Source organism: Muntiacus reevesi, chromosome 1 (genome assembly GCF_963930625.1).
Source record: "Muntiacus reevesi chromosome 1, mMunRee1.1, whole genome shotgun sequence".
Taxonomy (NCBI): Eukaryota; Metazoa; Chordata; class Mammalia; order Artiodactyla; family Cervidae; genus Muntiacus; species Muntiacus reevesi.
Window position 1 is genome coordinate 178,807,398 of NC_089249.1, and position 24,062 is coordinate 178,831,459.

A 24,062-nucleotide genomic window follows, 5' to 3' on the forward strand; every position below is an offset into this window, starting at 1 on the left:
CTCCAGTTTATTATTGGTCTGTGGGAAGAGGGAGGGTTTACTTCTGATTTTAGGTTGGATTCCTGAATTTGTTTGAGGGCATCTTGTAATGGAAGAACTGGTCTTTGAAGAACTGTTCTCTTCCGCTGTGAAAAAGGAATATGGGCACGCTGGAATTTTTCAGTAACTTCTTCCACCTTCTGTTTTCCTTGTTGAAGTTATCTGTTCTCTGATTTGGTGTTCTCTTTCTTCTTGTTCTTTTCGTTTTTCTTCAAAAGCTTTTTTTCTCCGGTTTGACTCCACAAAATATTTACGTGCTGGATTTCGACATATTTTTTGTTGCTGCAGTAATATTTGGCACTCTTCTAAATTTTTCTCAAAATTAATTTTCATATCTTGGTAGGCGCCAGGTCGGTGACGCCCGCCGCTCAAGCGAGGGCTGAGGGGGGCCTTGACGTGGGCGTCCGAGGATTCAGTGCCCAGCCCCGCGACCGCGCTCCGGGCTCCAGGCCTCCTGGTCAGCATCCTTCACCTCAGCGCCGCCTCCCGCTAGCCCTGAGGGCCCCCCTCAAGGAGGCTCCCGCTGTCTCCTCCGGCCCTCCCAGCACTCCGTCTCTCAGCCTCGCGTCACTGCGGCGGGAAAGCTGGCCGCCGCAGCTGCGGTTCCCGCAAGGCGGCGCTCTCGGCTGTGGTGTCGACAGCAGCTGCCGCAGCGGCGACCCTGCCTGGAAACGGCTGAGGAGGCGACGCCGCCGCCATGTTCACAAGCACTGATTTCCTTAGTCTTCGTTAGTCTTCTCACCAGGGGTGTCGTCAACTAAATCTGCCTATATATTATTAACATTAACATATATGATTGGCTTATAGATATTATTATAATAAAATAATAGTACATCACATTTAATATTTACTTGCATTATATATACACATAAGTTTATACAGCATTATGTTAAAATAAGTTGAATTAATAAATATAAATAAACTAGCACAACAATATGAGTGTATATTACTCCTCAGAGGCAGGCCTTTGCCTTTGGTATGGTCAGCTCTTCCTACTGGCCATATTTTCTTTGCCAGAAAACAATGAAGACTGAGGCCAGAGTGAAAGTGAGGGGAAGGCAGGCAGAGAAGACGCATCCTGAAATTACAGGGGAGACACAGCTGAATCACTCAGGTGACAGGAGTGTGCTCCCGAGACCAACCCGCACTGCGGGCTCAGTGAGGGCAGCGGATGCGGCCCCTCACCCGGCCCCTCGGCCCCTCCTGGGGAGGCTGAGCAGGAGGAAGCCTCCTCCAGGGGTCTCCCCTCCGGCTCCTCCCCGGGCCCTCTCATCCTCCCCAGCCTCTGCTGCAGCCTTTGTCCTTTGCTGCCAGCAGGCCCTCCACTGCCCTCCGCTGCTCTCCTACCGGCTCTCTTTCCTTCCTTCCTGGTTCTCTGGGCTGCTACCGGCCAGGCTGGAGACGCAGGCATCACAAGACCTCCCTCCAGCCAGTGAGCTGTCCTTGCCCCGCCCTCCTCCTTGAGAGCTGGGTTAATGGGGGTGCCTGGGGTTCATTACTGAGGCTTCCCTTGCTCTCAGATTCCTCCCTTGCAGATGCTGAGATGTGCAGGGCAACTAAAGGCATTTCTGCATTTCCCTGAAGGTGGATGCTAGATAAACCTGGTTTGCTTAGAGCAGATTCATATTGTTCGAAACAAAGATTTTTATATTCCCCCAAACAGGAAATGATGATACCTCAAAGTCATACTGTCACACGACAAAAGCAAGTTGTAAAACAACACACATTATTTGTCTAACTGAACTAAAAAGTGATACTATATTATCTGTGCAAATATATATATATATATATATATATATACATTTATATATATTTGAAAATGCTTTTTAAAAAGCTGGAGCAATATATACAAATGATCCACAGGCACCTTGATAGGGATGAAAGAGAACTTTTACTTTTACTCTAAATTATCCAGATTTTTTGTGTGTGTACTTTTAATTCAGAATGAACTTGAACAACAGTGTATATTGTTTGTATTAAATAAACACATTACATATGATTGTACAGAACTAGCTTATCATAAAAACTGAACCAATGTATTTCAGAGTCAAACAAATGATAAGCTATGTGTAAGAGACTGAATATTTGCTGAAGGGTTAAAGACAGAATGAGCACATGAGCAGCCGAATCAATGAAAGGCGGGCTGCACACTGCTGTCTCCTCCAGTCACTAGAACACCCCTTGAACACTTGCTGGGCTTAAGTCAGCCTGGAAATCAGTTACCTGTCCAAGGCAAGTCAGAATTTATGCCAGGCCCATAGTAAAGACATGTTTTAACTAATTTGGCTGCCAATACCTCTGAGGGGAAGGATATGTACACTTTATTCTCAAAACTTATTTTGGTCTGTCCTATAATGGATTATTTCATTAAAAACAAAACACTCAAACCAACATTGAAAGCCACCATTGTGGTGTACCTTAAAGCATTTGCTATTTTAGAGATTTCTCTTTTTCTGTCATCTCTTAAACACATGCAAAATAAATACAGTGGAGTCCCCAGCAGGAACTGCTACTCAGGGAGCTCTGGGCCTCAGTCCTTACCAGGAGTTAAAGTGGCAAATAGCATTTTTGCTCCAGCATTCTAAAGACATTTTGGTGTTGGATAATCTGGACCTGTGGAAATCACATGAGAGCCTGATACTGTTTCTTACAACTGCCGCAGTTCAATGATTTTCAATATCTTACTTTCTGTAAGCAAATATTGAGAATGCTCAGGAGAGAGCATAAATATAATGACATAACTCATTATAAATAGCATATAAGTAGAAAGTGTAGTTAGATGTGAATCTACCTTACCTTAAAATCCTAGTTCCTGTGACTCAATCCATAAGGCTCAGACTACATTCTTTGGGCATTTCTACAGGGTGGACAGTAGGTGGCACTTTCAGCCTGTTTAAAAAACACTTCACCAGCTTTGGCTTGTTTGCTTGCTTTTTAACTGTTTTACCACCATTGTACAGAAAACAAACTAATTTCGTACATAAGTGTATGAAGTCCAGATCAATGTCTTGGGAGCAATTTCAGAACACAAAGCCATTTAACTGAATCTGTAGGAAGCATTTACAAATAACCACAGAAAAGACTTTACCTTTCTGTAGATCCAAACTGCAAAAAGAAAGTGAAAGTCACTCAGTCATGTCAACTCTTTGTGACCCTTGGACTGTAATCCCGTCAGGCTCCTCTGCCCACGGAATTCTCCAGGCAAGAATGCTGGAGTGAGTTGCCATTCCCTTCTCTACGTGTCGGGAGCCACCGGGGTGCGTCCAAACCGTGACAAGGTCACGGGATGAGGGAGGAACCTGCAAGGCAGCTCTTTCTCACACGGAGCTGCCCCGGGGGCCCAATATGTCCTCTCAGGAGCCGCCAGGATGAGAAAGGAATCTGCAAGCAGCTTCCCCTCGAGGTTGTCCCGGGGGCCCGGTATGTCCCTTTCTTCCTTCTTTCATACTGTTGTTGGGCTTTCTATTAATTTTTGGAAATATAATATATAGTAATAAGGCCTCCCTGGAAAAGTCCAAGCCTTTTTTGGAAATGCTCATGATTGTTCTGGATCAGGACATGACCATAAACATCAACTCAGCAAAGAAAAGGCCACAGGTATAGTTTGGCTGCTTGCTTAAAAGATTATAATGTTCTAGAATAGAAAAGAGTAGAGGCATTTAGATTTAGAAGTAGATATACTGCATCAATTTACTTGCTCCTTGGTTGAGAGGGGTTTCATTATTGCTATTTCCTTGCTGCTCTTTGTTCATTGTTTCCCTTTCTTTAAACAACATGATATTATGGGTATTTTTGTAGAGTTAGGAAATGGGGTACTTGGCTTTCAATAGAAGATTTATATTAACCAGCTTCACTGCCATTATCTCACTATTAATAGAGGTGTTTTGCTGCTTTAGAGGTGTTTCTGCTGTTTAATAGTTAACCATTGTAAATTGAGATTTTGTGGTTTCAGGTAAAGAAAAATATCAGGTTTTTTCTCATAGCACTATTCTCAGAAATGTCAAACATGTTACTGTGATCCTTCCCATGTATTGTTTTATTGTCCAAAGAATTTACACTGTGCCTGAGATTTGTAGGACATTGTTTTTGTTAGAGTGAAAATGTTAGGCCATTGAGGCAAGAAGACTATATATGGGACATTTAAAAATAAACCCTGTAATTGGAAACATTCTAGATGAATGCATAGGGGAAAAACATGGGAAAGAAAAATATTGACAGATGCACGAAACTATATCGGATGCACCATGTGGTGACTTAAGGGGGAAGTAACGTTCATTCTATAAAAACTGAGCTATCCTAAAAAAAAAAAAAAAAAAAAAAGCTACCTCTTCTACACAACCTTCTGTGTGTGTCTGTCTTCTTCCTTGCCAATGTCACTCATCCCTTGGGTATTTCTGGTCCTGCCGGGACTTGACCTCGGCATCTAGGGAATCTCCCCAACCCAAATTATCCAGTAATAAGATGCTTTTGGTGTTTGTGTCACAAATGCTCTTTGCTACTTCAATTTCTGGTAATGACAGAATCTCAGGTCGACCTAGGCTCTGTCCTAAACTAGTTTGTGTCCTGTAACCCTGGTCAGACACATAGACTTTATAAAGTTTGGATTTTCTTGTTTGGAAACAACTTGACCCAGTTGATCACAAGTGAAAAGCAAACTACTAGACCTTAAAATGTTCCAGTAGAGTACAATCAAATGCTGTTGATCCTAGGTACATCATAAGATGTTTTTAAGCCTTGTCAGTCACCAGATTCTCTTGATTCTGAAAGCTGGGTTTACTAGGGACTGGTAGCAATGGAAGTGTGATGAAATCACTGCAGCAGTGCTCTGCTCCAATGCACAGGATCCGGACAGACTAGGAACAATGATAAAATATTCTGAAGGGGTGAATCCAGGGCATTTAATCCTATCTGAACTAAAGCTTGTGCACCGACGCATTTTATGCATCACTTCCGGGTGGCCACAGGTTCCCTGGGCTCTCCAAATCCCTCAGGTTAAGAGCTCCTGGCCCAGAAGTGTAAGAAAACAAAGGCAGCCCTTCCATCTTCCCATTGCAACCTCTGATCCCATCACAGCCTCACCCTGAGAGGGACGGTGGACGCTCACACGCTGTCCCAGCCTCACGGATGCCAGACGAGTTACAGGCGCAGCCCAGCCCAACCGCCTGCTGCTTCCTGCCTGTTGCGGGGCATCGTGAGAAGGCCCCTAGGAGATCTAGGAAAAGCAAAGGGGAGTCCAACTCAGCCAAGCAGACCGGAAGAACGAGGGAGCTAAAGAGACAGGAAGCACGAGTCAGGTCAAGGAACGACCCACTTCCGGCTGTGCTGATAACGGACATGGCCGAAGCGTCCTGCTCCCTCCGTGCGCGTCTCTGCGTCTGCAGGCACTTCCGGTTTGCCTCACCGTGAGAGGCGACTGCTTGTCAGAAGGCAGATCTTTTCTCTAATAGATAAACTGTCTTTTCCTTGCTGTCAGCCCTGTAATTCGGCACTATATGCTCCTTGTTCTATTGGCTGCTAACATTTCGGTAAAAGGAGATCTAACTCTCAAGAGTTCGAAATTCCAGTGGTCTGTGAAGTCCCACCACCAACTCGCTCTCCAGAGTTGTGTTTGAATCAGGTAAAAATGCTCATTACAGACTTAGGATTGAACATACTAATGTGAGAACATGAATGAATTTAGAACTTTTAGAAAGTCTAATTGTAAACGTATTTGTTTATCTTTAAAGCCCAATGAGGAAATTTTACTCTTGCTTATGTTGTCTGAGGAATAAACATGGACAGATACCGAAAAAATGCTATAAAATTTGAGGCTTTGAAGAATGGAATTAAAAGAGAATGGATCTCATGAAGAGTAACTCCTTTGGGATGGCGAAGCTGAGAGGAGAAACAAATTGATTCAAGAAAAGATCTTATTATTAAAGCTGAGGTCATCTGCCATTTAGTCAAATTTACTTTTCTGCATGCCAGATCACCTTATACAGACTTGTACAGACACACAATACAACCACCATCTCCACTGATACACAGAGGAGTGCCCTGGCCACGGCTTCAGACCACGTTGTGGGGCCCTGAAGATGCTCAGGACCCCGTCCTATGTGTCCTGGGGAAGTGACTCACATGAGGTCCAACCACTGAGCCTAGTTTTACTCTGTTTTCAAACAGCCCTTTAAGTCCCCGAGGACAGCGCTCCTCTCTGTCACCACATAAAATGTCCCCCCATGTGTCACTGCTCCTCATCAACATGGCTGCTGGTTTTATAATCAGTCTTAAGATATGGTCACCTGATTTTATTATTTTTTTATTGTGCTGAAGTCAGTCAAGTGTTTTATATCTTACTAGCATGTTAAAACGTCAGATTCAGAGGAATAATTCAAGTATGAAATCAAATGATTATCCTCTCCATATGAAGTATATAAATATAGTCTCTGGGCGATGGTGAAGGACAGGGAAGCCTGGTGTGCTCCAGGCCATGGGGTCAGGAAGAGTTGGACATGACTGAGTGACTGAGCGATGATAAAGTATTATTTCAGTTCATAATGAATGCACAGTGCATAGGGAAAGTGGGAGAAAAGTATTTTAAAAACTAGATCGAGCTTAGCTAATAAAATTAGCAGTGGTAAATGTTTGAGGGAAGAACATAATGAATTATGGATTAGGAAATTTTCCTCTTATGTGAAAGGGAAAAATCAAAAGTCACAGAACATTCTCATGAGTAGACTTATTTATTTATTTATAAACTGTTTGTTTTCTATCAGCCTACTTCCATTTTAAGAGTTTGTGGGGTTTCCATGACGGCTCATGGTAAAGAATCCTGCCAATGCAGGAGACATGAGTTCAATTTCTGGTCTAGAAGGATCCCGCGTGCGTCAGAGGAACTAAGCCCGTGCACCACAACCATTGAGCCTGTGCTCTAGAGCCTGGGGTCCACAGCTGCTGAGCCCACACTCTGCCACTACTGCAGCCCATGACAGGAGAAGCTGCTGTGAGGAGAAGGCGGTGCACCGCAACCAGAGCAAAGCCCGTGCAGCAGCAAGGACCCAGCACAGCCCCACCCAAGGAAAGAGCCTGTGCAAGAACAGCCGAAGCCCACTCCGTGTTGACCCTCCCCGCCCCGTGGCCTGAGCAGTGGGCGCTGCAGGCCAGCCCTCGGGGGCACTGCGGAGTGGGCAGCGAGCTCACCTGCCCGCCTGTGGACTAGGCCACCACCTCAGATGGAGCAGCCTTGCACCCAGGTGCTGACGTCACCCATTCACCGTGACGTCCTCCTTGGTCAGAGCCTGCTCACTGCCACCTGCCTTTCCCTTTTAATCTCTTCAGAGTGTGCAGACGTGGCGATCAGGCACGACCTCCCGAGTGTTCACAGGAAACAGTGCCGCGCTCCGGCAGAACTGCCCGGGTGAGCACCTGCCATCAGACCCACTGACTGAGCTCCCTTTGTGCCGGGAATGGGTCGTCTCCAGAATGCAGGGGAGAGGGTGTGTCACACAGGCCGATGGTGAGAAGTTCACAGGAGTCTTGGCTCCTGGACGCTGCCTGGGGCTGGCTAGTGGAGGCTCCAGGAGTGAAGCGGCCGACCACAGGAGCGGCGGCAGCAAACCGCCGCACAGCTCGCTGGCGAGGGTTCCTGGAGGACGCAGCGGTGACAGAGCTGGGGTTTCAATGGCACCAATGGCATGAGCTGCCGACAGAAGTTTCTCCCAGGTTCTCTTCGGATCCCTAATGTAGACGCCCTCACTTTTCCTTCTGTAGATGTACTGCTGCACTGGGAAGAAAAGGTTGGTGCCACCTAAGGGCTCCTGCTGCAAGGAACGTGATGATGTCCCCCTTCATTTGCCGGACATCAAGGACCCAGAATAGTGTAAAAGATTCACTTCAAGTTATGACAAGAATCCTGACAGTGCCATGTGGACCACTGTCTGGGTAGTGGGGAAAAAGTCTGAGAAGATGTTTTAGAGAAGCCAGGTAATCTTTCTGATAAAACAAACTTGACTTTCATTCAGTTGGTAGAAATAACACTATGAGCTTTACTCTTTAGATCTTTAACATTTTTTATAATGTTTTGACATTTATGGGAAATTTATGATACATGTAGAAGGTTTAAGTACCTAAAAAAATTAAAATATTTCATATTACCTTTCTCTTCCTACCCCTCCCTTCTTGCGAAATCTCTGCTGCTTTCACGGTCAGTCATGGTGTTTCGTTTGCCCGGAATCTTTCCAGAGTTTTGAATTTTTTAAAAATTATTTATTTGGCTGTGCCAGGTCTTAGTTTTGGCCTGCGGGACCTTTTCCATGGGAACACTTAGCTGTGGCATGTGGGGCCTAGTTTCCTGACAAGGGGCTGAGCTCAGGCCCCTACAATGAAAGTGCAGAGTCTTAGCCACTGGACCAGGAGAGATGTCCCAGAATGTCATTTATGCAGACACAAGCAACTATGAATATCTGTTTCTTCTTCATTCTACATGGTGGTGCTAGTGGTAAAGATCTTACCTGCCAATGCAGGAGACAGAAGAGACTCGGGTTCAATTCCTGGGTCTGGAAGATCCTCTGGTGAAGGAAATGGCGATCCACTCTAGCATTCTTGCCTAGAAAATCCCCATGGTGCAGAGGAGCCTGTTCGCTTCCAGTTCACAGAGTCACAAAGTGTCAGGCATGACTGAATGAGTTAGCACACAACCACATTTAAAACCATAAATGGTAGTATACTGTGCACAATATTTTATTATATCTTGCTTATATTCAGCTGACAATATATTGGGGAAATCTCTTGGGACACTATTTTCTGCCAATCAGTCTACTGAATGAATGAGGTACTATAACACACTTTACTGGTCCACATTGGAATAAATACTAATATTCAATTACATCTTGACATCACAAAAAACAATGTAATGCATATTCTTAGCCTATGTTATTCCACTGCAGGAAAATTTATAAATTTCTAATGCATTGAATAATGTCCAATGATCATGTGGGACTGAGAATCCTCACCAGCCAGAATGAAGAAACCTCCTTGAATATGTGGGGCATTCAAACAAGGCACAAAAAAATGCATGTATTACAGCTGAAGAAAAAAAAGAAAAAAAAAAAAAAAAGAAAGAGGGAGAGAGAGAGATGAAACTAATCACAAACCTTAAAATAAAGGGCACATAGAATTGTACTAACAAACCTTAGCAATAATCCTGAAAAGTGTTTGTTATGCAAGTAACCATTGCCTACCAGGAAAAAAATAAATTAACGCTTTCTGAAAACATATAAATAAAACAAAACAAAAGCATTTCTATCACCCAGGAAACTTTAAGACATTTAGGAGTCCTGTGTCAGACAGCAGGTCTGATGTATATTTCATATTATCTCATACCCACCCATAAAACATGAATATAAACCCCTTTACACACACTTCAAATATTTTAGAATATTCAAGAAATTGACTACTTTTTAGAAAAATATGAATTGTCAAAACCATTATTTAAAGCAACTAAAGCAAAGGAAAAATAAGCAAGGAAGGCTATAAAGTAAATTTTTTCGAGAATTACTTCTGAAAATCATGTAAAAGTTATGCAAGCAAAGAACAACTGGCTACAAAAGTACCACATAGTTTTAGAGAATCAAGAATAGAAGAACAGAAGAAATCTGTATTTTGTGAATATAATTTAACCCTGCTGTCAGAACTTGACATAAGTGACAGGAAACAAAACACACACCAATTTCACCTACTGTTCTTGGCCTCAAAATCCTAATCTATTAAATACTAATAAATGATATATGAACATTTGCAGAGAAATTCTCCATCTCTAAAAAACTTAGGTGTACTCACAATTTTTGTTCTTTAAAAGTAAGTCAAGTTGTATATTCTAAGAAGTGCTTGCTCCAGAAGACGTGGAATATATGTACAATGGAAAACTACGCAGCCATAAAAGTGAATGAAATAATGCCATTCACAGCAACATGGATGAACATGGTGATTTCATATTAAGCGAAGTAAGTCAGATAGAAAAAGACAAACATCATGTGATGTCACATATGTGGAATATTGACAAAAGATACAAATTAACTTATTTACAAGATAGAAGTAGAGTCACAGACATAGAAAACAAGCTTATGGTTACCAAAGAGGATCACCGGGGGATGTGGGGAGAGGTAAATTAGGAGTTTGGGATCAATATGCACACACTACTGTATATAAACTAAGTGGACAACAAAGACCTACTGTATAGTGCAGGGAGCTATACTCAATATCTTGCAATGATCTATAATGGGAAAGAATCTGAAAGAATATATATTCTCTCAAAGAGTCATGTCCAACTCTTTGGGACCCCAGGGTCTGTAGCCTGCCAGGCTTCTCTCAAAGGAGGGGTCACAAATAGCTGGACACAGCAGAGGGACTAACATTACATCCCTACTACTGTGCTCGTTCTTAGCCAACTGGAGAAAGACATGAACGCCTTATCAGTGCCGCATTAAGTTTTGCTCTAAGATGCCTGCCATATAGGGAACAATTTGACATACTCTGAATTTGAGTTGTGCTTGCAAGTCACTTTGTGAGGACAAACAGCTGGTGGATGAAGGCAGGGGTGACCCAGAGGATCCTAACCAGGCAGGAAAACACAGACACACTTAACACACAATAAAATAGTAAACTGACCGAGGACATGGCAGCCAGTCATACTCTGTTCTCCACTTGTCCACACGTAATTGTCTACAGTCTGCTGTCATTCTTGGCTACTGTAAAATAGATTGTATTAATAGGAAATTTGAGACATAATGAGGCAAACAGATAAGGAGAGACCTGTCATTGTAAAGAGAATCGATGGATTACAGCTCCCAAGAGGAGGGACAGGCCAAGCCATTGGGCCACATGGGAAAGGACCGGCTTGTTTGGAAAGGGAGATAGGGGAATTCAGTACAGGGGGCTTTACTGTGACTCCTCAGGAGGCAACAGTGAGCTGGGTGTGCAGGTTCAGGACTGACAAGTGTATATGTTGTTAACGACCCTCCTAGGTGCCTGGCTATAGTGACAGGGGATGGGGGACTGTGGCCCAGAGCTCCTCAGAGACATGCCGGTAGTGCTGAAAGGGAAATATAATGTACAGGATGGGAGAACAAACAAATAAGTCACACACCAAGAAGGAAACAACAGCTATCCTACTCCAGGAGGGAAATGTGTTTATCCCTTAGGTTATAGTGCGTTTTGAGCCCCTCAATTGGAAAGATGACACTAGAAGGCAATTAGTGTAATTAAAATAGAAAAAGAGAATGAAAACAAGCAAAAATAAATAAATAAATAAAATTGAACAGAAAATTAAAAAAAAGTTTAAAAAAGTACAAGAAGAGAGAAAAAGACAGCTAAGATTGAAAAGGAGCTGAAGAAATGAATCCAAAGTTGCAGCGATACTATGGCTTTCTGAAGGAGCTCGCCTTGGACCATGACTAACGGCCTTGAAGGGAGAAAAGAATATGTGCCACACTCGAGGCATCTTTTGGTGCTAGGACCCTGAACGCTAGAAGAGTGGCTAGAGAGAAAGCATAGAAATTGGAGTGGACCTCAGTTGAGAGCAAAGTTGAGGCAAGGGTTTATTGTTGTCCGGGGAGGGGTTGTCTTCAGCCAGGGGTCTGGGGTGGGGAGACCCCTCAAGGGGAGAGGGTAGGTGGGCAGACATATGTTTCCACAAGTGTGTTAGGATCTGAAGGGTGAGCCCATGGAATTCCTGCCGAGCCCGCATAGGTTTGCAGAACTTGGAAGCCCTGCAGTGACTCTCTAGCGGGAAAGGCTGGAAGGCCACAGACATACGAATCACTTGCATGCTGAGCACTTTGGTCCAGGGCCAGATCGGAAGTGGTGCGGGACTTCGTCATGGGGAATTCCCCGAGAAAAGTGTCCCTGGTGGGATGTCAGGGGTGGGAGTGAGCACGCTGTCCAACGCCTCAGCCAATGAGGAGCTTTCGCGTGCAGGGGTGGGGCTGTGGGAAATCCATCAGAGGACCGAGGGGGAGGGGCCCAGGATATTTTTCCAAGAAGCACCCTCTGAGGGAAGGAAGGGTCGTCGTGCAGCTGCAGGTAGGAGATGGAAAGACTCGTGGGACTTGCTTGCAGAAACCCGGGGTCTGATTCTGCGCACAGGTGTGGTGCGTGTCCATCTCCCTTCAACGTCTTCCCTGGAGGGCAAGGTTGTCGGTCCAGCACTGAAGGTGCAGCCCTTTGGGGGCCGTCGCTGGGCAGCCCCAGCGGGGTGACTTGGCTCCTAGGTCAGCAGGGCTGGCGCCTGGCCACCAAGTCACCCTGAGTTGGAGGGGGCCGTGGGGGGTCGGGGCTGGGCTTCAGAATATGGGGAACACCTGCTACGTGAATGCAGCGCTGCAGTGTCTGAGCCACACGCCACCCCTGGCCAGCTGGGTGGTGTCCCAGCAGCACGCCACCCTCTGTCTGGCCCGCACCTCCTGCACGCTCTGTGCCATGTGAGCTCACGTGACCCGAGCCCTCCTTCACCCGGGAGAGGTGATCCAGCCCCGCAAGGCCCTGCTGGTGGGCTTCCACAGACACCAGCAGGAAGATGCCGACGAGTTTCTGATGTTCACTCTGAATGCCATGCAGCAAGGCTGCTTGAGTGCATCCCAGCCGTCGGGCCATCCCTCCGAGGACACCACCCTCATCCGTCAGATCTTCGGGGGGACTTGGAGGTCTCAGATCCAGTGTGTCTACTGCCTCAGTGTCTCAGATACGTTCGACCCTTATCTGGACATCAGCCTGGATATCACGGCGGCTCAGAGTGTGGAGCAAGCTCTGAGAGAGCTGGTGAAGCCCAAGATGCTGGACGCTGAAAATGCCTATGACTGTGGCGTTTGTCTCCGGAAGGTGCCTGCCACCAAGAGGTTGACTTTGCACAGCATGTCCCAGGTCCTGGTGCTGGTGCTGAAGCGGTTCACACAGGTGAGTGGCGCCAAAAGGGCTCAGGAAGTGCGCTATCCCCAGTGCCTCGACCTGCAGCCCTACAGGTCTGAGTGGAATGCAGGGCCACTGGGCTACGTGCTCTATGCCGTGCTGGTGCAGTCCAGGTGGAGTTGTGAGCGAGGACACTACTTTTCTTACGTGCGAGCGGGCAATGGCCAGTGGTATAAAATGGACGATGCCAAGGTGAGCTCCTGTGACGAGAGTGCTGCCCTGAGCCAGAGCTCCTACGTCCTCTTCTACTCCCGGGATGGTGCATGGCAAGCCGGTGCTGGGGGAGGGGCAGCGGCCCCCCTCACGGCCGACCCCACACACCCCGGGGTACCTGACCCCGCTGGCCCCGGGGACCCTGCGGGAGACGCCAGCGGCAGAGCTCCTGGGTCGCAGGTGTCCCCACGGGACACAGAGTTCGAAAGAATCAGTTTAGCATTGTGGAGACGCCTCCAAGAGCACAACTGGCTGAAGCCGGCCTTCGACGTCTGGAAGATGCAGTCGGCGCTGCCTGCCAGCGCAGTCGTGATTCACCAGTCCAAGCACGGAGGAGGGAGGAACGGCAAGCTGTCTGAACAGGAGCATGACAGGCTCGACCGTCCCAGCACGGAGAACCCGCCTCTGGGCCCGACTAGTTTTGGCAACGGCCCTTGTGCCAGTGGGAGGGCCCGAGCGACAAAGAGGAAGACCAAGAAGCCGCGGCCATCTCTGGGGCTGTGGTGGTAGGTAGGCTCGGAGGCACATGTGTGCAGAGGCCCAGGCACACTCTGCGTGCGGCACGTCCTGTGTGAACCACCAAGAGTTCTGGCGCGGAGCGAGTTCCTCTGGGCGGTGTGGCTGGTGCAACCTCCTGGAAAAACGCGGGGCCTGCAGTGTGCCCGGGGCCACGCTGTTCACCTGGATCATGCTGAGCGGCCGAGCTCTCGAGGGCTGGCTCTGACAGGAAGTTACTGGAGAGGATGGGATGCGTGACTGGGTCTGAGCGTGGTCCAAATGCCTCGCACTTCTGCGGGGCTGGGAGAGTCTCTTCTGAATGGGACTTTGGGTGTGGGTTTGTCTTTCTTTCCCCGTCTGACTTCTCTGGCCGCACTGCTGGCCTCTGGTGAATGACGCGGCAGGGAGACACCTCCCAGTCTGCCCACAGCCAGCCGAGCAAGCAGACGATCTCCTCAGCCCTCCGGGGGGCAGGGAGGAGCGGGTGTAGGTCAGTGAATCGTCTCCTTCTGGCCGGTCAGGCTCTTGAAAATGCCCCAAATGTCGAGCAGGATCCGGGCAGAAGATGTGCGACCAGGCTCTATGGGTGGAATGTCCTTGGGAGGCGTAGTGTTACTTGGGATGTGAGACAATGCCATGGCAGGCAGCTTAGATTAAAAGTAGGCCTTCCTACTTCTGGGTGGTAAGATTATCAGGCCACCTGGATACATCAATCAGCTTTCGCGTAACACTGACCGCTGTGTTGCCAATAAGGAAATTAGGATCAGGGCAGAAACCGCCCAGGAAAGTCCTGCACGCAAAAGTTTTGACCAATGAAGTTGCTTTGCAAACTTGTAACCAATCTGCTTAAACCAACTACCAATGGCGTGTGCTCACCCTATAAATTTGTGTCATAACTTGGGCTTGGGGCTCTCTGACCCTGCACCACTGCATTGGTTGCGGAAGGAGCCCTTACTCGAGTCAGCAATAAACTTCCCTTTTTGCAAGTTGCATTGTCTTGGAGGCTTTCTCTCTTCCCGTTCGGGGATTCGGACATCGGGCATAACATTTGGGGGCTCGTCCGGGATCCCTTGACCGGGGGAAGAGAAAACTTCCAGGACAGAGGGGAAGGATAGATAATAGCACCGGTGCTCAGGAAAATTCAGGGGGCCCAAAAACCCAGCGCTATGTTGTCAGCTGTCTGTGTGTTTGTCTTTGGCTCTCCGTGTTTGTGTGTGTGCTGGCATTGTCTCAGGCAGGACAGGAACGTCCAGTGTAAATTCGAGGCCCTGCTGTGAAGCAAGAAGTTATCTGGCACAGGACGTCCAGTGTAAATCCGAGGCCCTGCTGTGAAGACGGAAGGTATCTGGCACAGGAGACAGCTTTCTATAAAGGGGGAACGGATTAAACGTTCCAGCCAGCATAAGGCTGAGGCCAGCGAGCACGCTGGAAGGCTGCCGGCTCTGCAGGAAGGAGAGCTTCTCTCCTGATCCCGAGTCTGGTGAGCAGTGGACGAAAACTCAGGGGGCCCGAAAACCCAGCGCTGTGTTGTTAATCGACGTTTGTCTGTCCGTGTGTTTGTCTTCGGCTCTCTGTGTTTGTGTGTGTGGCAGCATTGTTTCTGGTCTCGTTCTCTTCTGGTGCATCATTCTCTTCCTTTTCCCCTTCTTCTCTGATCTGCCCTCAACTCCTACTCTTTTCAGGAGTTTCAGTGAACAGGCGAACGGTTGTGGGGGCAATTGATGAGTCCCGGCCAGGGTTACACTCTGGCGGACTCTGAAGGCCCTACAATAAGTGAGCCTCAGTAACTAGAGCCCGACTGGGTGAAACTCTCCTTTAATATCCTTAACTGAGGACGTGGCCTAAAATTCTTTGTGTGGGCACGGGTCAGGCACTTAAAGGCCATTAGGGCGCCTGCCACTTGAAGACTCCCATGAGAGGATAAAGGGGTCATGGAACGGGCTAGAAATCCCTAGGGTGCCCACCCGCAGCAAGAAAACTTCCGTGCAACGATGCAGGCATAAAAACAGTTCCAAAAACATACCATAAGCCCAACCTCTTGACTGCCACCACTCCCGGTAGGATTTTTGGTGGTCGTTCTCAGTGACTTCCTCTCTCCCTCTCTCTTCCCTACCATTTATTCTTTTACCATGAGTTAGGGGGAATCTACCCCACTTTCCCTCATGACTGACCATTTTTTGGGTGCAGAGTGGCCCTTTTCCACGAGTGACCTGTACAATTGGAAGACCCAAGACCCTCTTTTCTCAGAGAAACCCCAAGGCCTCATCGACCTATTAGATTCCATTTTGTTCACTCACAACCCCACCTGGGACAATTGCCAGCAGCTGTTGCAGGTGCTCTTCACCACAGAAGAACGGGAGCGAATTCTGGCAGAGGCACGGAAACAGGTCCCAGGGGCCGACAGGAGGCCAACCGCCCAGCCTCATCTCGTGGACGAGGGGTTTCCTCTGTTGCGGTCTAACTGGGATTTTGAGTGAGCGGAAGGTAGGGAGAGTCTCCAAGTGTACCGCCAGACTCTGATGACTGGCCTGCGGGCCGCAGCAAGAAATCTGACAAATTTGGCAAAGGTAAATTTAGTAAGGCAAGAGCCCACTGAGAGCCCGGCAGCCTTCCTAGAGAGGCTGATGGAAGCTTTCAGGCAATATACACCTATGACCCACAGGCTGAGGAGTCACGTGCTGCAGTTCTGTTAGCGTTTGTAAATCAGGCAGCTCCAGATATTAGGAAGAAATTACAAAAGATAGAGAGATTGGGAGAACAGACAATACAGGATTTACTGAAAACAGCTGAAAAGGTATTTAATAATAGGGAGACCCCAGAAGAAAGGGAAGAACGAATTCGACGGGAGGAAAGGGAATTAGCTGAGAGGATCAGGAAGGAAGATAGAGAACATAGAGTGAGGGAAAACTGGAAGAACCAGAGGGACCTAACCCAGATTGTTTTTGTGGGGATAAAGGCCGGAGCAGAATTGAGGGAACCTCGAGACCCCTGGACGAGAGAAAAAGAGAAACCAAAAACGCAGGTCCTAAAGAAAGATCAATGTGCCTACTGCAAAGAACAAGGGCACTGGAAAAACGCGTGCCCTAAGAGGGACCCGAGGAGAGGAATGACCCAGAGAGAGAAAATCTCCCCTAGAACTCGAGTTCTATATGTGGAGGAAGACAGTGACTGGGGGAGTCAAGACTCGGCACCCCTCCCCGAGTCCTGGGTAACCATACATGTGGAGGGCAAACCCGTTGGCTTCATGGTAGATACTGGTGCCCAACACTCTGTTTTAGATCAAAAACTGGGGCCAATGTCTAAGAAAACCAGCTTAGTGCAAGGAGCCACAGGGACAAAAAGATATTATTGGACCACAGAATGAAAAGTAGATCTGGGGACCCACCAGGTGACCCATTCGTTTTTGGTGATACCAGAATGCCCAGTCCCTCTACTTGGAAGAGACTTGCTGACTAAAGTTAATGCTCAGATTCATTTTGACCCTGGGAGAATGACAGTCACGGATGGACTTGGACAGCCGATACATGTCTTATCCCTAGCCTTAAGAGATGAATATAGACTTTTTGCTCCTAAGGCCTCAGAAACGATAGCACTAGATGTACAACCGTGGGTCCATAAATACCCGTTGCCCTGGGCTGAAATGGCAGGGGTGGGACTGGCCAAACACAGACATCTGGTCGTCATCGAGCTAAAGGCCGGGGCAGCTCCTGTGAGGGTGAGACAGTACCCCATGAGCCAGGAAGCTTGGCGGGGGATCACTCCCCACATTCGACGTCTCATGGATGCAGGAATTCTCAAGCGGTGCCAATCCCCTTGGAACACACCCTTACTGTCGGTGAAGAAGCCAGGGGGGACAGGCCTGTGAGACACTTGGTACACTGTGTTGGACTTGAAAGATGCCATTTTCAGCCTACCACTGGTGGCCCAGAGTCAGGCCTTTGAGTGGACCGAGGGGGAAGGCCAACTGGTAATACAATTACCTTGGGCCCACCTCCCACAGGGGTTCAAGAACTCCCCTACCTTGTTGTAATGAGGGTCTGAGTGAGGACCTCTACGAATATCGGACTTGCCACCCAGAGGTCATTCTGCTACAATATGTAGACGACTTTATGTTGGCTGGAACCACTGAAGAGGCATGCAACCATGCCACCGGGGACCTCTTATAGACCCTAGGCACCTTGGGGTATCCGCGCTAGCACAAAGAAGACACAAATAGCCCAGCAAGAGGTCACCTATTTGGGGTATAAGATCAGGCAGGGGCAAAGGTGGCTAACCCAGGCCATGAAGGAAACAATATTGCAGATACCAGAGCCCAAGGCCCCCCCGCTGGGTGAGAGTTTCTGGGGACTGTAGGATATTGCAGACTGTGGATAATGGGGTTTGCTGAGAAGGCCCAGCCCTTGTATGATGGAAGTAAAGAAACCCCAAACTGGACTTGGACTGAGCCAATGAGACAGGCTTTTCAGACACTCAGACGGGCCCTACTAGAAGCCCCAGCCCTTGCCCTGCCTAACCCAAATAAGCCATTCCAGCTGTTTGTAGATGAAAAGCAAGGAATAGGAAAGGGGGTCTTGACGCAAGAATGGGGACCGTGGAAGTGGCCAGTGGCATACGTTTCGAAGCTATTAGACCTGGTGGCCGCTGGGTGGCCCCCTTGCTTTCGCCTCATCGTAGCCACTGCCCTCCTCGTCCGAGATGCTGACAAGTTGACGCATGGACAGCAACTCCTGGTTTACACCCCCCACGACGTTGAAGGGGTTTTGAAGCAGCCACCGGGTAAGTGGATCTCCAATGCCCGCTTGACACATTGCCAGGCCTTGCTGCTCGAGGCCCCATGGGTGTGTTTTCAGACCCCCTGCTTCCTGAATCTGGCCACGCTCTTACCCAACCCAGAGAAAGACCACCCTCTCCATGATTGCAGTGAGATACTGGCTGAGGCCCTGGCGGCATGAAAAGACTTAACTGATGTACCCCTAGACAACAGTGAGCTAGTATGGTTCACGGATGGCAGCAGCTATGTAAAAGATGGACAAAGGAAAGCGGGAGCCGCCATAGTTGATGCTTCAGGACAGATTATATGGGCTGAGACACTTCCCCCAAACACCTCTGCGCAAAAAGTAGAATTAATTGCCCTAATACAGGCTCTGGAGCTAGCCAAAGGGAAGAGAGTTACCATTTTTACTGACAGTCGATATGCTTTCAGCACTGCCCATATTCAAGGTCCAACACACTTGGGAGAGAAAAAGACCTTAACATTTCTCCAGACGGCCTGCCTGAGGTTCCCTCGACAAAATGCAACTGGATGAGAGATAATCCATGCTTGCAAAACGTGCCAGCTAATGAGGGCAGAGAAGAAGCAGCACACGGGAATGAGGTACCGAGGGGAAAAGCCAGGGCAACACTGGGAGATAGATTTCATTGAGGTAAGGCCAGGCAAGTATGGGTATCGCTATCTATTGTTTCTGGTAGATACCTTCTCGGGGTGGGTGGAAGCCTTCCTTGCTAAGGGAGAGACAGCAATAGTGGTTGCTAAAAATATCTTAGAGGAGATAGTGCCTAGGTATGGGCTGCCAGTGACTATGGGCTCTGATAACGGACCTGCCTTTGTGAGCCAGATTGTACAAGGGCTGGCCCATGCTCTTGGGATGAAATGGAAGTTACATTGTGAATATAATCCCCAGAGCTCAGGACAGGTTGAGAGAATGAATCGGACTCTAAAGGAAACTTTGACAAAGTTGGCAATAGAGACTGGCAGGGACTGGGTGACCCTCCTTCCCTTTGTACCCTTTCAGACACGTAAAACCCCTTATAAGCTGAATCTTACCCCTTTTGAGATTCTGTATGGAAGACCCTCTCCTGTGTGTCCTATTTTCAAAGGAAAATGCCTGCCACTCCCTACTTTGGGACAATCCCAGCAAGCTCTGATGGCATTAAGTAAGGTGCATAACCATGTTTGGAAATTGATTCGAGAGATACACGAGGGTCAAAATAAGGGGGCCATTCCCTCACATAATATTGGCCCAGGTAATTGGGTTTGGGTAAAATGGCACCAATCTAAAGTATTAGAACCTAGATGGAAAAGCCCTTATGTTGTTCTCCTTACCACTCCTACTGCTGTCAAGGTCGACGGGATTGGACTGCAACCCCTGGGTTCCTGCAATCATGTGTGGCAAGCCACACCGGAAGAACAGGAAAAAGTGCGAGCAGAATGGAAGGCGAGTCCTCACCTGTCAAATCCTTTGAAACAGAAACTCGTCTGTCAGGAGGTCTCCTAATTCTCCTGCTGATGGACGGGCAGATTCATGAACTGCTCAATGAGACCTCAGGAATCCACCGTCCGAACACCTGTTGGCCAGACCTTTACTTTGACCAAAGGGGAAGGACCCCGGGGGAAATACCCACAATTCGGGCCATGGGGGGGGGGGCATAGGGACTGGGAGAAAACTCAGCCAAGAGGGGTTCTTTGCATGCCCGGGAAACATAAGATATAACTGGAAAACTTGTGGTGGCATGGAAAGCTATTATTGCAGGAGCTGGAGCTGTGTAACCTCTTGTGATGGGCTCCGGGAATGGGACATAGGAAACAGAGATTTGGTAGCCCCGAGTGTGGCTCAATCCCCAGGGCCAAGTACCTCATATAAGGGTGCAATTTAACCGGGCTTCACTATCTCTGCAAGGCCAAGGGCTTTCCTCCCTACGAGCAGCTGTAGATGCAATCAGTCACTTAGAGAAGTCTTTGACTTCCTTGTCTGAGGTGGTCTGGCAGAATAAGAGAGGATTAGACTTGATTTTTCTCCAAGAGGGTAGAGTCTGTGAGGTTCTGGGAAAAGAATGTTGTTTCTATGCAGACCATACAAGAGTGGTAAGAGAATCTATGGCAAAAGGGAGAGAGGGACTGGCGTAATGAAAGAGAGAACAGGAAGCCCAGCAGTGATGGTTTGAGTCTTGGTTTCAATGCTCCCCCTGGGTGACTACCTTAATTTCCACCCTCCTGGGTCCACCTAACCGACTAGTATGAGCCAGTGGCCCAAGACGGAAAAGAGGGAGATTCCTCTACTTGAACAACAGATGGGGGGGAATGTGAGGCAACGCCATGGCAGGCAGCTTAGATTAGGAGTAGGCCTTCCTACTTTTGGGTGATAAGATTATCAGGCCACCTGGATACAATCACTCAGCTTTCGCTTAACACTGACCACTGTTTGCCAATTAGGAAATTAGGAACGGGGCGTAAACCAGTCTGGGAAAGTCCCGCGCGTGAAAGTTTTACCAATGAAATTGCTTTGCAAACTTGTAACCAATCCGCTTAAACCAACTACCAACAGCGTGTGCTCACCCTATAAATTTGTGAACCAGGTTGGCTCGGGGCTATCTGATCCTGCACCACTGCGTTGGTTGCGGCAGGAGCCCTGACTCGAGTCAGCAATAAACTTCCCTTTTTGCGAGTTGCATTGTCTTGGAGGCCTTCTCTCTTCCCGCTCGGGAATTCGGACATTGGTCATAACAGGGAAAGAGACCTCCGGCAGGATTGACGCAGGAATCTGCTCCGCACCGGCGGGATGCTCACGCGCAGAGTTACCTGGGGCTCCATTTCCGATTCAAGGACTATGCTGGAGAACCTCCAAGTGCCAAACGGGAGAAGCAATTCACTGTGCCACGAGCACCACCACCAGCACCACAGGCACCAACACGAAGGCCAAATGGAGAAAGGCGACCCATCGAGTCCCAAAGAAACTTCTCCACCAGCATGGCACAGGTGCCTAAGTGGAGATGGGTCATGCAACTGTTCCTTTCTGAAAGCAAAGGTATTTCCCACACTGAGGAAAGACCCAAGCCTGCCCTAGATGGTGAGAGCAAGACAACTGGACATCTGATTCTGCCCATCCTATCTGTCAGTCAGTTGTCTCGTCCCGCTTGGCCCCGGACAAAAGCCGCTGCACGCGATGAGATGCGACCGGCCTCCGAAGTGTCTGGGGCAGTGGGGAAACTGTCCTCTCCTAGCTGCTTTCCCGCCTGCCTTGTGATCCCGCGACCTGGTTGAGGGGCGCCTGTGGACCCTTATCGATCCCCTCTTGCGGTTTCTTTCTTTCTCTTGCTTGCCGGCTTCAAACCCAAAACCCTCCATCAAACGGTGGACCTGGAATTTACGATTTAGTGTCTCAGTCCTAGAGGGCCAACTGTGCCTCCTGACCGCGCTCGTCGGCTTGGCAAGGAACAGAGAACGTTCCGCTGGCGTTTTCCCCCGCACAGTTACCTACGGCGCACCCTGCCCTCCATGCGCAGAGAGGAAAAAGAATGATGAGCAGTATCTTCCCCCAAGAACACGAACAAGCGTGCCCTGGAGGAGGAAATCGAGCCACCCACAGGCCGCCCGCATTATCACCACCAATCTTCCTCTGCCCCATGGCCTCAAATGGACTTACTGCTTGCTCTATCCACACGCTCTGAAGAAGAAGAAGAAGGAGAAGGAGAAGGAGGTGAAGAAGGTGAAGAAGGAGAAGAAGGAAAAGAATGGTGATTGGAATGGTGTGGCAGAGGGAATGGGAATGCTGCCTGATGCTGGGGCAATTCCGTGCAAAAGAGAGACAAATGCTGGCTGATCTGGCTTCTCTGTGCCATGGGAAGGAGGGAAAAGGACAGCAAGGTTGTGAGCACCTGGGTCATAAAGCACAAAGCGCTAGGGTCCTGGGATGGGATGGGGCAGCGGGAGGTGTGAGGGGTGCAAGAGGCTAAGGAAGAAAGCGGGGTCAGGGCCGTCTTTTCCTAGTAACGATTAACGGAGTCAACACGTCAGCTGTGAGAAACCCGTAGACTGTGGAATGCCCGTGCTGGAAGTCAAGCATAATATCCAGGATGGGAGAGCAAACAAACATACCTTTCACACAACAAGAAAGAAACAAACCGTCATCCTCCTCCAGGAGGGAAATCTGTTTATACCTTAAGTTATAGTGCGTTTTGAGCCCCTAAATTGAAAAGATGACTCTAGAAGTCAACTGCTGTATTTAAAGTAGAAAAAGAGAATGAAGACATGCCAAAAAAAAAAAAAAAAAAGTAATAAAAAGAACGGAAAATACAAAAAAAAAAAAAAAAATGAACTAAAACACACACACACACACACACATAGAAGAATAAGAAAGAAAGAAAAAGACAACTAAGATTCAAAAGGAGCTGAGGAAATGAATCCAAAGTTGCAGCGAGCCTCTGGCTTTCTGAGGGAGCTCGCTTTGGACCATGACCAACAGCCCCGAAGGGAGAAAAGCATATGTGCCACACTCGCAGCATCTTTTGGTTCTAGGACCCTGAACGCTAGAAGAGTGGCTAGTGAGAAAGCATAGAAATTGGAGTGGACCTCAGTGGAGGGCAAAGTTGAGGCAAGGGTTTATTATTGTCCAGAGAGGGGTTGTCCTCAGGCAGGGGTCTGGGGTGGGGAGATCCCTCAAGCGGAGAGGTGTCTGCCCAAAAAATTGATCAAAGGAACAAGTTACCCTAGGGATAGCAGCACAATCCTATTCAAGTCTCCATATCGACATAGGGTTTGCGACCTCAATGTTCGATCAGCACATCCTGATGGTGCAGGCGCTATCAAAGGTTTGTTTGTTCAACGAGTAAAGTCCTACGTGATATGAGTTCAAACTGGAGTAATCCAGGTTGGTTTCTATCTATTATGTATTTCTCCCAGTACGAAAGGACCAGAGAAATAAGGCCAACTTCAAACAAGCGCCTTAAATCGATTAATGATCTCATCTTAATTAACTCAACAAACTTTACCCTAGAAAAGGGTTTTGTTAATGTGGCAGAGCCATTTAATTGCGTAAAACTTAAAACTTTATAATCAGAGATTCAAATCCTCTCCTTAACAAAATGTTTATAATTAATATTTTAATACTAATTATTCCCATTCTCCTAGCTGTGGCATTCCTCACACTAGTAGAATGGAAAGTCCTAGGATATATGCAATTTCAGAAAGGCCCAAACGTTGTAGGCCCCTACGGCCTACTCCAACCTATTGCAGATGCTATCAAACTTTTTATTAAAGAACCAGTACGACCCGCCACATCCTCAATTTCAATATTTATTTAGCCCCTATTTTAGCCTTGAGTCTAGCCCTAACTATATGAATTCCCCTACCCATGCCATATCCCCTCATTAACATAAACCTAGGGGTCCTATTTATACTGGCAATATCAAGCCTGGCCGTATATTCTATTCTCTGATCGGGCTGAGCCTCCAATTCTAAATACACACTAATTGCGGCCCTACGGGCAGTAGCACAAACAATTTCATGTGAAGTAACACTAGTGATTATCCTATTATCTGTTCTCCTAACAAATGGGTCCTTCACACTTTCCACTTTAATCATTACACAGGAACAAGTG

General features: G+C 47.9%; 1 protein-coding gene and 1 pseudogene across 1 annotated transcript; one reads left to right on the plus strand and one right to left on the minus strand.

Annotated features, from left to right (window-relative positions):
- Positions 1-8: 8 nt before the first annotated feature.
- LOC136165179 (centrosomal protein of 126 kDa-like) lies at positions 9-540 on the minus strand (annotated as a pseudogene).
- An 11,823-nt stretch (positions 541-12,363) lies between these two features.
- Positions 12,364-16,166, plus strand: LOC136152832 (ubiquitin carboxyl-terminal hydrolase 17-like protein 6). Its single transcript, XM_065914313.1, has 4 exons — positions 12,364-12,494; positions 12,576-13,697; positions 15,138-15,169; positions 15,877-16,166. Exons 1-4 carry the CDS (start codon positions 12,364-12,366, stop codon positions 16,164-16,166), a joined length of 1,575 nt encoding a protein of 524 aa, XP_065770385.1.
- Positions 16,167-24,062: the final 7,896 nt, after the last annotated feature.

Bases quoted from the DNA above. Each gene is read 5' to 3' on its own strand.
- LOC136152832 (XM_065914313.1), top strand. From the start codon at position 12,364: ATGGGGAACACCTGCTACGTGAATGCAGCGCTGCAGTGTCTGAGCCAC. The intron at 12,495-12,575 runs GTGAGCTCACGT...GGGCTTCCACAG, and splicing joins TCCTGCACGCTCTGTGCCAT to ACACCAGCAGGAAGATGCCG. The intron at 13,698-15,137 runs GTAGGTAGGCTC...CCGGCTCTGCAG, and splicing joins CCATCTCTGGGGCTGTGGTG to GAAGGAGAGCTTCTCTCCTG.